This window comes from Anomalospiza imberbis, chromosome 1, assembly GCF_031753505.1.
Source record: "Anomalospiza imberbis isolate Cuckoo-Finch-1a 21T00152 chromosome 1, ASM3175350v1, whole genome shotgun sequence".
In the NCBI taxonomy this organism is placed as follows: Eukaryota; Metazoa; Chordata; class Aves; order Passeriformes; family Viduidae; genus Anomalospiza; species Anomalospiza imberbis.
In genome coordinates this window covers 67414774-67430214 of record NC_089681.1, presented here as the reverse complement: position 1 = coordinate 67430214, position 15441 = coordinate 67414774, and the positions used below count along the sequence as shown (strand labels likewise).

Below are 15441 nucleotides of genomic sequence, written 5' to 3'. Positions count from 1 at the left end.
TGGTAGCTGAACGTTTGAGATCCTTGCATGACGAAGGCCAAAATCCACAGTATTTTTTTGGTCTTGTGACAGACTGGATTTCACTTACACAACATTATTTTGGGAAGTGTGTTAGGTTATTTGCCTGTCCATTCTCACAATGACAATAAATCACTCTCCCCACCTCACTGAGAGAACGCAGAGATATTTACAGATTATAGTGCGGGTAAGGCAGAAATACTGTTCCCGTCACTACAGTAGAGTTTCTGTCAGCAATTCCATTACCATACTTCAATTTGAGTGGTTTGCAAGCCCAATTTGATTACCATTACCAAATAGACTGCTATTTTTCAGCTTTATTAATGTTAACTGAATAAATAATGGAATTAAAATTGTTTTTGTTCTCCCATAACTAAAATTGGCTTGATGTTCAAACAGTGAAATTTGGAAAGCAATTCAATTTGTCCAAAAGAAAGAGATAATGTCAAAGGACTGGCTACTTCACATACTTAGAATTCAATCTCACCAACATGCATCTAGATCTGTATTGACATGATGATATACCAGAAAAAATAATACTCCTGTGGAGCTCTTCCAATTGCTCTGATACCTAGTATCATTTTTTTAAAATGCTTAAATACACATTTACATTGTGTCTGGGTGGTTTTTTGGTTAAAAAATATGCTTTCAATAACTTTCCCTCAAATACATATTTTTTATTTTAATAAAAAAGAGGAAATTAAACAAAAAAAACCCTATGTTATTTTAACATTGAGGTTTCAACAATAAAGAAATTCAAATTTAAGCTTGACACACCATCTTAACTCATTCAACAATGTATTTCTAAGAAATGCCAATAATGAGATGAGTTAAGATGAATAAATCAGCCCTAAATGAAAACTCCTAACTTATGCTTCATTCCTGAGAAATACGTGCATGTGAAGGATTTTCCCCTTATGATTATGTGAAAAAAAAATAAACCCCAAAAAACTTGTGAGCTTGAAACTGAACTTTACTTGATAGTGTGTAAGCTTTTTTTTCATGGAAAGGGTGTGCGAGATGCCCCTTGGGGACCCCAAGGTCAGCAGGTAACAGCCCATGTCAGATGCCTCCTCCAGGAATGAGAATGGCTAGCCCATGATGCCACTGAAGGCACAAGGAACACAGCCTGAACTTGCTGATGATTACTTGGAGCTCCTGAGCGCTAATTTCGTTCAGCATGACTGAAGTAAATGTGCCTTCTCTCTCTCTGAGAAGGCCTTACCTTCCATGATGGGGAATGGGATGAGGCAACTTCTTATCCTGCTCTTGTCGTGTCTGTGTCTTTCCAGATGCAATGGCCACGGTGCCTCATGCCATGTTCTTCTAACAGGTGGTATCTGACTGCTTGTTTGCATTTCACTGTGTGCTAAGGTCTGTTAAAAGCATCTCACATTCATTTGAAAGGCTGTAGTGGAACTGTGAGAAGGAAAGTCAGGCTGCTTGCCTTGGTTTGGCTGCTGCATTGAATAAATGCAACCTGGGGAGAGAAGAGAGAGGGCACTTTCCTGCAGTCTGCAGAAGCAGGCAGTGTGTAAGGAAAGGACTTTTTAAAGATACAGCTTTGCAGCAGAAGCACAAACTGATGACTGGAAGACGAGGGAGCAAACTATGTACAGCCCTGGCTCAGCCTTTTGAAAAGAGACTGCAGATTCAGAAGGCCTCTGAAAAATATGTAGAACAGTGGGAAAACATTCAAATGTAGAATTTAGGTGTGTATCTCTCCCTCTACACTCACACTTACTGACCTTGTAATGTTATTCTATTTTACCCAGCAGAGTTGTTTTATCTTTCTCCCTGTATAAATTGAATTAAAATTCCAGTAAAACCCAGATTTTGAAATTCATAGGTTTATAGTGGTTTGGGGGTGTTTACAATTAAGAAATAATTGTAAAAAAGCTCTGGCTAACTCGGGATGCTTTGATGATTGGATTGCTCTATTTTCCTTCCTTCCTGGTCATAAAATGTATCTCCACTAGCCACCTTGTATTTGGAAATCCAGTTGAAGACCACAGCACGCAAGGTCTAATTCTTCCTTATGGAATTTAGAGTCTCTGGCTAGCTGTTGAGCCTCAAGAGTTGTCTCATCTCTGTTAGCTCCAAGGATTGCAGCCATTCTTTTTTTTCATTTTCCGGTATTGGATGAAAGAGAAGCTGATGCTGTCACATAGATTCTACTTAAAATCTTGGTTTCCATGATTTATTTAAAACTGCCCTCCAAGTTTTAATGCCTCTGCAATGAGGCAAGTGCCAGATATTAATTTATAAAAAATCAGGGTTAATCCAATGAATAGCAATCTTATGCTACCTCATATTAACCATTGATTAGCAGCAATCATAGAAATTTGCTTTACAAAAATGGAAGTTGAATAGCAATTTACTAAATTATGATTTAGAAAACCAAAATACCACTTCACATGGTGACAAAAATATATAACATAAATAAGCAGACAGATATACAGCAGTACTGTTTTCTCTAGAAACTTCCTGTTACTAGAGTTGATGTGAAAACAGATTTCTTTGGGAAATAGGAATTTTAAATTAATTAGATGCAAAAATCACAACCACATACAACTTCTCTTTTCTGAAAATATGCGTAACTGCTGGCAAAACTGAACCATGACAAGTTAGTCCCAAGAATAACAGAAACAGAGGACTGACCATGTGTGGACAGAAATCCCCTTTTGTCTCAGTTCTGACAAATACTCCCAAGCCAGTAATCATTTTGGGAGGAAACTGTTGCTTCATGCAAACACTATGATCTAGAGGTCATACTTTCTTGCCTAAGACACATTTCTGTGGTAAACCCCCTAGTTCTCGCAGTGCTTCAGGTCTTGCTCCACAGGCCTGTCTGTGAGAATGAAAGGTTATAAACCATGGCTTTAAAGCATGGGGCATCCCCTTGGGCAGACAGCCCGTGCAAATGCAGCCACTCCCACAGGCGAGACCTTTCATTCTCTGTATTTCACCTGTGACTTATTTCATGGCTCTTTTCCTGCACCCCGTGTCCCCAAGAGTGAAGACCATCCTGAATCCCCAGAGATGAGGCTGCAGAGTGCAGATTCACCTCCAAGAGCAAAGAGCACAGTGCTCTGCCCTGTGCCCACCCAGAGGCTTGGCATTTTGTCCCCATTTTCCCCTGAAAGAAAGAAAGAGCAGGCCTAAGGCAAGAGAAAGACAAGGCAGTCTTCTGTCCGGGATGGGAAGTCTGCCCAGGCCCTATGCTCTGGGAAGCCAGACAAACCCCGGTATGCACAATCCTAATGGCAGAAAGGATTTTGTACAAATACAGAAAAACGACTTTGTGTCGAATACCCGCGTCTCATGTCAGTTTCTAAAACTTTTTTTTTTTTTTTTTAAGCTTCTATTTGGAACGGAGTAAATACTACACTGCAGATTTAGGGCATCTTGGATGTTTGCGACAGCAACACCGAGCTCCGTACACACGCGCCCTGTTGCCGGGAGCCAAGGGAGATGCAGCGGGGCCGGCTGGCGGGCCCGCTGGCCCCTCTCCCGCTCTCTCGCCCTCTCGGAGCGTGTCTCCGTGCCTCCGGGCCCGGCCGGCGGAGGCGGGGGATATCCCGGCCGCTCTCTCTTCCCGCCCGGGCGCGGGGAGGTCTCCTCGGGTCGGGGGAGGCGGGGCGGCGGCGCGCGGCCGCGCGGGGGCGCTGCGGGCCCTGCGCGCGGCCTGGGGGCTGCGCGTGCCGGCCACGGCATTCCCGCTGCCCGCTCGGCGCGCAGCGGCTGGGAATGGGGAAGCTGTTGCCGCTGCTGCCGCTCTGCCCGCGCCCCGCGGCTCCGGCGCCGCCTTCTCCTTGCTCGGCCTGAAGCGCGCTCGCACTCGTGGATCCCGGCGGGGAAGGGGCCATGGGCCGCCTCCCCGAGGCGCGGCAGCTGTGAAGCGGCCGGCGCTCGCTCGGGGAGCCGGGGGGAGAGGCTGCCGGCGGCCGGCCAGGCTGCGCCGGGGAAGGGAGTGCCGCTCGCAGCCAGCGGCGTTCGCGCAGGCTGCACCTCGGTGCCGGTGACCTGGAGGTGCCGCTCCCCGCCCGAGCCCGGCCGCGGCGGTGGATGGATGCGCCATGGCCACGCTGGTGTGCCGGGTGCAGCTGCTGGATGACACCGACCCCTTCAACAGCACCAACTTCCCCGAGCCCACCCGGCCGCCGCTGTACACCTTCCGGGAGGACATCCCGCTCGCCACCCAGCTGGCCGGGGTGCACCGCCTCCTCCGCGCCCCGCAAAAGGTACCAGGGGAGGGCAGGGGCATGTGAGTGGGGGGGCACCGGGCGAAGGGCAGCGGCCTCTCCGCAAGAGCCCGGCAGCGGGGATCAGAGGCCGGCGGGCGGCCCCCGGCCCCTGCGGGGCGGCAGCCAGGGCTCCGCGCCCGGCGGCGGGGCTGCCCCGCCGGCTCCCGTGCCCCTGCCGGCGCTTTCCTTCGCCCCGGCAGTATCGGCATCTCCGTAAGTCCTGGGGAGAGGCCCCGGGGGACGGCGGAGGGGTTCCCTCTGCTGCTCTCCTGCGTTCCCAAACGCTCTCAAGGGCAGCTACCGCCTCTGCTTTAGCTGTAGCTGCCTCACTCTTTCCCTAGGAGAAGAAAAACCTCATCAAAGCAAAGGCCAAGTTGGGTATCAAGTATTCAGTGCCTGTCCTTCGCTAGCGTTGTCTGGGTATCTGGGGATACTGTGGGATAAGGTGGTGTGTCGGCCCAGCCGGGCTGCGCCGGGCACGGTCGCGCCGGCAGGACCCGGGCTTTGCCTGGTGAGGTTTAATGAGCCAGGCAGTTCCAGCCGGGGCTTTGGTAAAAATAGCAGCGTCTGCTGCCCTTGAAACAATCGGTGCTGCTAGTCCCTCTTGCGAAGAACTGCAGCGTGGCTCTTGTCAAGTCTTACCTAGCTCTTCTTGCATGCTTCTTCTAATACATGTGCTGGCATTTGTAGCTCTGCCCTTGAAATCAGGTACCCGAGCATTATCCTTAAATTTTTAGTTTTCAAAGCAATGCCATTGATTGATGTAATAATAATGTCCTTTCATTATTGTCTTATATCCTCATATAAGTTCTGCAGAGTGCACTGAAGAAGAAAGGAAAAAATGCCCACTTTTTTTTTCCTACAAAGTAAAAGTTGTAAAACTTTTATTTGCTCTGTGATGAAGTGGGAGGAAAATACTCTCTTAACATCACTTGTTGTATTATGCTCATGGGAGCCTGCGGAAAGATGACAAAGGGCTGTGTGTCCCCTTAGATTTAAGGATATCCAAAACCCCATAAAAGTATTTCAGAGAAAAGCTCATGGAGCAGACAGAAGTTTTGCATTTGTAGAACGGTTTCCTCGCATAATAGTTGCCAAGGATACAGCATCCAGTGAACAGAGCTCTGCCTAAAGCACAAAAACTTTGGAAGCTCTTGGTGCGCTGGGTCAATTCTGTTTTCATGTGCTCAGTCGTCCCCAATTCAGAGAGTGGTCCCATTGTTTTCATGGGAGGCTTTTTTTTTTGAGTTGGAGCTAATTAAAAGAAAGGCAGGATGTATTCTGACACTTAATGAAGTGATAAAGAGATAGTATAAAATCTGGATTTAGAGTTAATTCAACCTCATTTTCAGAGATATTTCACTGTGTTATGTTTTGTTTTTGATTGAATACTTCCCTGTCAATTTTTTTATAAATTTTATACTACCATCACCACCACCACCTTGGTTTAGTGTCTTAGGAGCCAGCCAAAATCCATTGTCACTGGTATATGCTTAACTCCTGCCCAGTCTTTCTGCGTGCAGCATTTCTCAAGTTTAATTAATGTTTGGAAAGTGGACTTGTGGATTTGGGGTGAGAAATGGCCTATGTCCCTAGAGGTACTGTAATCCTGGCTATTGAAAGATAGCTGCACTGCTAGAGGCAAGTCCTGGCCCAGTGAGTTGTTAATCTGCGGTTCTGGCTCTTCGAAGTACTTTGTTTCCGTTGTGAGGGTGTAGGCAGGCTCATTGAAATCTGCTTGCATGGTTACAGTTACCTTTGTGTTTGCAGAGCCGCCTCTTTCTGCCTTAATTATGTCTCTTGGCTATCTCTTGGCTTCTATGAGGTAAAAAAAATAGGGTTGGTTGATTAGACTTGTTTACCTTTATTCATTATAATGAAAGCATAGTTCTGTGTTTGCACTTGCAGTTAGGGCAGCATTTCTGTGTTTGGCATTACATCTTTGTGCCTGTAATTCTGTAAAACAAACTGATTTGTGTTGCTTTCTTCTAGTGTTTTTGGGTTTTTTTTGGAGGTGGACATATTCTTTCTGCAGCCTTTCCTCAAGACCATATTCACCGGTCAATAGAAGATCACCACTTTATTTGACTAAGAAGAATTTTGCTCCATTTCATCCAGAGATAAGGGCAAATTCTGATCCCAGAGGAATGCAGCTGTCAAAGCAGAGCATAGGCTGAAATTCAGGTGTCAGTTCACATTGACACATCTGAGGTTTGATTGATTAATTACTTTGAAAATTGGTGAGCTAAGGGATTGATAGTCCATTTAGTATCATCACAGTGACTGGAGCAAAATATCTTGAAACAGACCTAGGAGTTGCTAGCTCAAATCGTGTCCCTGCCCATGGCAGGAGAGTTGGAACTTTAAGGTCTCTTTCAACCCAAGCCTTTCTGTGATGATGATGATGATGAAATTCATAGGAACACCAGTGTCTAAATAATTTCTGAAGTTTTATAAACTGATGGCCTTTTTGCCAGCAGGTTTGAATGATCAGTGCTAGGCTTTTTTCCAGCAAGTTTTAAGTTGCCATCTCTTGACTTAAGTGAACATTCACTTACTGTCTGAACAGAGCTGCCAGCTTGTTGCCTTCACACTACTGGATGATTTGCACATCTCTTAGATGATGTACTGCTGTGGGATGTACTTGATAGGATGGAGTGAGTGTCAGGAGTCCAGCTCACTTCAGTGGGGTCAGATTTCACCATTACTGTCTTGAAATTAGTAATGACAACAGCGTAGTGACGGTGGTATTTTTGCAGTTAGTAAAACTTGTATACTGCAAGTCATTGTAAGTTAAACATTATAAACAATTATTAAGAAAACCATTTAAAAAGTAAACGAAAAATGCTTTGACATTCAGACCTACCATAGTATGTCATTAGTAGCTTTTTTGTAACCAACAGATGTTCTAGCTTGATTCCAAAGAGCAGGATTTCTTCACTCTAGTTCTTTGAAAGTACAGCTCAATTTCGCATGTTGGTTTTACTACTTCTTTTCTTTAAACTCACACTTTTACTTGAGTTTGGATGCAAGTCTAGATCTACGCATTGTCTTCTGACCAGTAATGTTCTCCGGATGCAGCAACTTCTTGTTCATTGAGTTGTGCTCAGTTCTGTCTGGCATACACACCGGGCCTCATGGGGCACGGCACTGCCATCAGGAATGCTTGTTTCAGCTATCCCCCGTGGTTATGAGTGATTTGGTCCTTGATGATAACACACCATCCTGGTTGATGATGCAATGAAGTACCACAAATTCTGTTACAGTATTTTTAGCCACATCTACAAATTCTTGCTGAGTAACTATGCCACGTTGCAGAGTTTCTGTGGTTTGCCTATATTGATTTGGCTGCCTAGGGTGCCATTTTGAATTTGGCTTTTATTGTTTAGGAGGATTTTAGGTCACTCTTACCGTCTGCTGTATGAAGTAGGACTGGATGTAGTTTGAACTCTGACTTCGGATGCCCCTTTTGCCCATTTCTGTGAACCTTGGGAAAATTCAGAACTGAGTCTAAATTTGTGGCTCAGGCCCTTTGCCAGTAATGCTCTTTGAATCTAATTCAGTACATTGGCTTTGTTGGTTTTGAATTGCTTTGAGTTACTTGATACTTATAACTTGCTGACATAGGGTCGCTCAGGAGAGTAGCTATATATACATGGCCAATGTCAAGTGGTGTGCTTTTTTTAGAGATCGTCTTCATTGTAACTTATTCACATAATTACAGCATGCTGAGTATGTTGCCATAGTCTGTTTTCACATGCCACAGTAGTGTTCAGTGTTGGGGCAGCTCTGTAAGAAATACATCTTTACAATAATATAGGACATCACGCTGCCTAATTTATCAAGAAAATGTAATTGAAATACTTTGTGTAACAATGGAAAACAACAAAAAAAATCTTTCAATGCATATGGGGTACTGGCAGTGATGGTGTAAAGGAGGGTTATAGTGCCATAAGGATAATTGTTTTGATCTCCTGTTCCCTCTGAGAAAACTGGAGACAACTTCTGTGTTTAAATGCCTTCCAAGAATTTGTAATTAGGAACAGTGTCATTCAGAAAACAGTGGTATAAGCAAATAAATTCAGTGAGCGCTAGAGGGATTCAGAAGTTTCATTCATAAAGAAGCCATCCACATTTCCATCTTCAGCTGCTGTGATTTAGCCCTACATTTAAGCCACGGATCACTCTGAGGCATGGTGTGATGTAAACTGATAGCAGGAATAGTTCCACTGGTTGTGTCCTGGCATGGAACCCAGCTCTGGCATTGAACTCTGTGCCAGGCTATACCCTGGCAGCAGCCTCAGGTTTTCTGAGAGCAGTAAGCCTACCAGCTGGCTCCTCTTCCCTGGGTTTCCTTGGCATTAAGTAATAATGCATTGGTCCATAGAGGCTAGAAAGAAAAAGTGTGGTTTGAATCCTGGTCCTGATGTAGGTACTGGTAAATAGAGCAGTTCTCAGTTCCCTGAAGAGAGCATTTTTCAGTTAGTTATTATGTTGTTAATGGGAGCTGAAGAATAGAAGATGGAAACTGGAATATTGTCATTTTCCCAGGGAAAATGAACCCACACTTAAGGGAAGCAGGCTGGTATCTTCTGTGAGTGTTGCTGCTGAGGACTGGGAAATATTTTAGTTGAGGGCTGTCAAGACATGTAGGTCTTTCATATTCTGCCTGGGGCAGGTGGACATCAGCCTTTTTCATCCTTCGAGAGAAGAGGGGATTCAACACAAAGGTTGTTTCCAAAAGGTTTCCAAAGTATTCTGACATCAGTCAAGTATTTCTGGAGCCGACAAATTCCTGTGCTTCAAGAGATTGACGCTGTAGCAGATGTGTGTGCTTGAATTTTATAGGGAATTATTTATGAAGGCAGAGTGGGGTAAGATACTACTTTGTCTCCTGACTTGACGGCACAAGCTGCATCCAAGTCCTGTCTGAATCAAACTTTGCTGGGGGAGTATAAACACCTGCCCCAAAGCACAACTGTGAAAAGCTTCTCAGTCTCCACCAGCTCACTGTCTTCTGTGTTATGGACCTTCAAAGGAGAAGAAATACCCGTAAAACAGATAAAAAGTAATTGTCAAATGCCTGGCTTTACCTCTGGCAGTTTAATTTAAGATGACTTTGAAGTTCTTGCAAGGTTCTTCTGACAAGTTACAGTTTGGACAAGTTGCAGTTCAGCTCAGTTGTTTGATCCAGGCTTAAAAGCTGTGTTATAAAAGAAGAGGCACAAATCTATCTATCCCAGAGATTCAGTTCCTGACTTTGACACCTCTCTTGCAGGTCACTGAGTTTGGCTGATCATAGCTCAAGAGCCTTTGTAGAGCTCCGTGTCAAGAATGATAGGAGCGAGCGTACTGGTAGTTCTCAGGATTCCACTAAATTTTTAGAATGTAATTAAATATTTACATCACAGATTGGTCAGATGTGGCCTCTGGAAACTCTCATCACCCTGTGTTTCCTGGAGGTTCTTAGTCAAAGAAAGGAGAGTAATAGGAAGAAATATGACCTTGATGTTATCCTACCACAAATCTAGTACTTACAGTTCCAAATTTTGATGCTTGCTCTCAAAACCAGTTTGTAGATACCTCATTTTATTCAAATTCTTGATGTGTGAAGATTACTAGTGGATTAACTGAACAAGAAGCTAAGATGACCGGAGTTCATATCTATGTTGGTAAAGGAATAGTCAGAGGTGTGGGACTTGGCATGTTGCAATCTCTTCTTCTTCTACCTGTGTTGTTCTAAATAAGAACAAAAGTTCTCACAATGTTTTAGAAGAGTTTTCACTTCCTAGTGCATCCACAGCCATCCTACCTTGCCAGTAATTAGAGTCTAAATGAGAATCCCTTTTCATTCTGTCTGATCTCACTCGCTGGGTTGTGACGATGAGAATTACAACCTTTGAGCAAATGTATGCAAGGCAGCCGGGCTGCAACTCACTCATCCATCACGTTGTCACTGGTGACTACCCTACTTGGTTTTACAGTCCATTTCTCTGGCTGGAATTCAGCCAGGACGGGTTGGTACCTCTACTCTTTCAAAAGGTATTTTGTATTTTTGAGTGACCTGAAGTGGTCTGGGCTGGGGCTATACAGCTCCTTTGGTAAATGCTGCTTCAGTAGGCTGAACCCATGTGCTAAGATACTATTTCATTACCAGCTCAAAGGAAAGAGTGCCAGCTACTTACACCTCTGTCATCACTTTCCACACAACCTGGATTGCGTTATAATAATATGAACTTTATATTGTATTACAGTTATTAATAAGACAGCAAGGAATGTTGTTACATATTTTTAGCAGTGGAACAAGTTGGGACAATAGTAGCAGTGAGCTCTCTAGTAGGCCCAGCTACCTAGAAACATCTGCAACTGCCTGGCATATGAAACTTTTGAAGACTTGGAAGTTCACTGTCCACGTCATCAGCTTAACACATATATACCACAAAAGTGCATTGCAGTTTCCAATTTCCAAGTTAAAAAGAAGTAATTTTGTCATTCCTAGCATTTTAAGGATGCTTAAAAAAAAGTTTAGACCATTTGACCCTCTATCTATTTTGTGAGGAGGACATTTATTCATTTTATTCCACAGAATCCTGGAAGATTGCTGCTTTTGGTCCTGCATGCCTAGTTGCTGTCATTAAATATGGGCAATGCATTATTATTAATCTGTTGGTCATATTGTTCATAATTTTACATGGTAGTGATCATTAGGCTGAACAGAAAGGATTGAGGTGACTGGAAAATCAGCTTCATCTTCTTTTAGTTGTAGTTCTAGAGGTGTTTATATGACAAAATACATATACTTGGAAAAATTAAACAGTGTTGTCTTGTGTTTACTAACAAGCTCTTTTGTTTACTAACAATTAAACCCTAAGTATCAGTAGGCTAAGAAGAAGCTGCATAAATAAACAAGTAGTAATACAAAGTCATGTATGTGTGATTACATGCAGTAGTGGAGGATTGTGTGTGTCTTGAAGGTTTATGTTCATCAGCCACAAAAGCTGTATCTTGTGCAGTTGTATTGCTTTACCTCTAGTGATACAGATAAAGCAGTATGCTTTTCCTCTTGTACACAGCGTGCATGATTATATTGGAATAAAATGCACTTACAGATAGCGTGTATTTCCCTATTTAAGAAAGAAAGGAAGTTTATTTTCATCTTGGTTTCTGTGTTGTCTTCTCTTCTAGAAGCTACAGACTATGCCAGTTAAAAATATAGTTTTAAGTACCTTTGATATTGGTTAAAAAATAAAAATGAGGGGCATTTCAGTGCTGTTCCTTGAAGCTAGTTGCTTCAGTTTTACTAATGGACCATTCAACCTTTGTAAGTGAAATTGAGAAAATAAGTATTTTCTTTAGAATTGTAAATACACTATTTCAGCCACAAGAAGCAGCATCAGAGGTAAAGTAGCTGCTCCAGCTGCCTGTGAGGTGCCTGTGGATTTGTGTTTAGTTTTTTTTTGGATGGCTTTGTTATTGACAAGGAGAAGGTGAAGTCCCTGGATTCTGTCTGGTGCCCTTTCTCTGTGTGTTCAGTGTGAACCACCTGGCATGATTTGGGGGCTGGCAAAGAAGGCACTTGCAGGTCTCACAGCTGTGCCAGCCAGGTTGCTTATCTGAGTGTCATATGCCAGGTAAAGCTACTTGAAAAAAGTCATTGTGTCTGATTTCTTACTTCATTACTGTGAGGCTTGCAAGGACAGAATGTAATAGTGGAGTGTGCTATCAGGAAACCAACAGGAATCTCATCTGTGCTAGTGAAATGCCAAATGGGGACTTGTGCCTGTTTTTTCTTAGTGTGGAACTAAAATTCTGAGTTTTCTCCAGGTGCCAGTGATCAACCCATTCTAGCTATGAGGTAGACATTAATAGATTTCTAGTACTTGGAAAGACTTGGCATTTTGCAGGTAGTGAAGAAATTGGAAAAAACCACATATCTATGCTCTGTTTATTCCCATACTGCAGCAGCTGGCCCTGGAGCATGACCTTTGACTCCACACACAAAGGGTCGTTATTTTCCCCTTCAGCTCTAGCATTGTGAGGGACTTGGCTTGTGAAAATCTTGAGTCCTCTGCCCTCTTTAAAGGAGGTCTTGGTTTCTCTATTATGGAAGACCCTTCCAGGTTTGCCAGACAGAGAATTAAGGATACCTGTTTTAAATTCCTGAAATTGTAAGATTTTTCTGTGCTGCCCTGCCTCAAAGGCAGGAAGGACCTCATTGTCTGACTAGTGTCTTTAAAAAGTAAGGGAATTTGCAGGATTTTGTTTGTGTTTTGGTTTGGGTTTACTTATTTTTGTTAAAGTTGGTCACCTTCAAAAAGGTGCAAGGACTGGGAAGCTTTATAGTGGTGAGTGCCAAGGAGATGCAGATTCATGTATGTCTCACTATGAAACCGTACCGGCCCTAAGGCTTTCTGAATTTCAGAAGTCCCTCTCATGAGGCACATTTTATCACACTCCTTCCTTTATGCATCTTTATAGGGAATTGTAATGCGATTTGAAAATAGGTGTTTTGTAAAAAATTGTGTTACTGAGGAAGAAAAGGTGCTGCTAAATTTCACTGTTTGTGCTTTTCAGTCTCCAGATGTGTCATTTTAGTGTTTTCGTCTTTTTCAAGTACTCTACCATGCTACTAGTTGATTTGAGCTTCAGTTATAAATGCAAATGACCTATAATCCCAGTGACTATGCGTAAGGCAGGCAGGCTTCATTCTCAGGTGGAAAAACAGTGTATTTTATTTCAGACAGATGTGACTGATTTATCCTAAATGATTAATGTATTGCAATGATCATTGCTGGTCACAGCTGAAGGACTTTCATCTTACTGTGAATTTTTTTGTTTTGATTTGATTATAATACATGAGGTGTTTCTGTCTGTGACTGCACAAGGCAGAAAGAAATGCATCTCTTCTAGGTTTAGTATCCACAGTTGTGTTTGCCTGTGACTCGAGCACTTCTGTAGTGCCTTACATACAGCCTTCACTTCATGCTATAGTATTGCTCATTATTTTATTTATGTCCCTTTATTTTTGCACAGAAGTGAGCTTGAATAACTGCAAGTAATGCACTTAGATTTGTTATACTTGCCTTGTAGACAGTAATATGTTCTTGTTTAAATGCTGATTTGAGTTGTTGCTTTTTTTAGCCTAATTAAAAAGTCAATTTGTCTGCAGTATTGTTTCAGATACTGTATGGTGGTGTTACTGGATGTTATTCTGCTTTATGTGTGCGTTACTGTAGTTATGCTGCTTCTAGACTGAGCCTTGTCTGGGAAGAAAAATGTGTTATTTTTCTAACAAAGCTGAGAGTTGTGCGGGAAAGTGGTGGAGGAAAATCCTCATCTTTTAGAAGTTAAAGAAGTGTAGTTTCTGAGGCTTAAGATGGGAGTCTCAGTTCAGATGCTACTGAAATACGCTTTTAGGTTTTCTGTCTTCTTCATGATTTTTTTTTTGCTTAGTTTTGAAATGTGGATGAAAAAGCTACCAATTATCAATGTGAATTTATGTTAAGCCTAGGGTGTACCCATATTTTTGAGTTTCTGAACTTATTGTTCAGAGACTCTGAATCACCTTGCTAAAGAAAAGTGATCAGCACTCAAAAATGTGCCCTTTGGAGAAATGACCACCTGTAGCAAGTTTGAAATCCGGGAGCTTGTTATAATGGAGAGAATTATCTCAAGATACAGAATTCTTTCTTTTCTAATTAGACATGCCCATAATTTATATATGTGTTTATCTTGAAAGTCCTCAGAATAGATACGTCTTCCTTTTAGTATTTTTCTCTCCTTCATCAAGGGGTTTGAAGGAAGTGTTTCCTAATGGTCATTTGTATAAAGATTGAGAGGAAGAGGATACTGTTTAGGCTACTTTTCAGAGGCTGTATAAAAAAATTATTGATCCTAGGAAACTGGTAATGGAACACAGCCATAAGCTTCTTCATGTCACTGATTAGTGTTCAGCCATAGTTTTAATGTACAAAAGTATTTACTGTTTGATGAATCATTTAACTATTCCTAGAGAATAAGTGATTGCATTGTGGTGTGACCTGTTTTTGTTTTGATAGTTTCAAAGCATTAAGTCCTATAGGTCCTGATCCTGTCTGTTACACAGCAAGGTTAATTTTTAATTTTTTTTTTTTTAAAGATATCTGTACAGTTGGATGGGAAAAGCCTGAAAATGTGACTCCTGAAAATTAAAAACACAGCAAGAGTGTAACATTTTAATTAAGAGTTAGCACTTGAATGTGTAAAAATATGTTGGTTTGGAAATCTTAATTTTTCTTTTCGGTGTTATGAAAGACAGCTATTTAAAAGCAGCCTTGCAAATGCTGTAACTGCTACCTCAGCACAAGAGTTCAGGAAAGCCAGAATGAGGACAGAGTTGTCTCTTCATTTGGAGCATTCTCAGGCAGGATCGAAGGGGGCTGCTCAGAGTTGGCAAAGCTAAAGATATCTGAACACCTGCCAATGAAGGTAGAAGGATATTGATTTTCAAGATTGCCAAAATGTTGTTTGTCTTTCATAAGCGGTAAATCGTATTGAAAGGAATTGGGGTAAAACTGTCATTTGTTTTAATGCTTTCCCCTGTGGTCTGTTAACAAAGATGGGTGAGATGGGAGTGTGGGCTCTCCAGTAAAGACATCAGCTACCATGGAGCAGCTGCCTGTCTGGTGCTGCTCCTCCCAACATTGACTCCAGTTTGCCACCACGTTCTCTCAACATGTTTCAGCATGTAATTGCATTGGCCTATATACAGCAACGTGGCTGTCTTGGACATTAATCCTTGCCATTGTAAGAGTGCTGATTGAATTGCAGGCTAAAAATAGGCTGTACTCAGACATGCTGTGTGCTATCAGTTGCACTCTGCTTTGGCAGTCTGTTGGTAACATGACATAATTAAAAGTTGACAATGGCCATAGGCAGAATGCTGTCCAATGATTTCTAGGATTTAATGCTTGAAGAAGGTATTTTCTTAACTTGATGAATTTGGCTCACATGGTTATAGCTCAAATAAATGACCTACTATACTGTTCTTTGATAGCTCTGGTAGGCTGTTGAAAGAATGTTCTTGTCTTAAACCCATTCTTTAGATTGATGTTGCTTCTGTGGGAAAGCCACTGGTAACATACCATAGCATTTGGAAATCATTACAGTTAGGTGTGATTTGAGTGACAAAAAGGAG

General features: G+C 42.4%; 1 protein-coding gene across 7 annotated transcripts in view; it reads left to right on the top strand.

Annotated features, from left to right (window-relative positions):
• Positions 1–3702: 3702 nt before the first annotated feature.
• The window catches only part of FHOD3 (formin homology 2 domain containing 3), a 370799-nt gene continuing 359060 nt past the window's right edge, over positions 3703–15441 (top strand). For 3 of the 7 annotated variants that reach the window (XM_068195778.1, XM_068195767.1, XM_068195761.1), the window contains exon 1: positions 3708–4262. In XM_068195778.1, coding sequence (XP_068051879.1) covers positions 4098–4262 — 165 coding nt within the window. In that variant the 5' untranslated portion in view covers positions 3708–4097. Of the gene's footprint in view, positions 4263–15441 lie in introns of all 7 variants that reach the window. The other 4 variants (XM_068195730.1, XM_068195740.1, XM_068195787.1 and 1 more) reach the window with 4 other exon arrangements.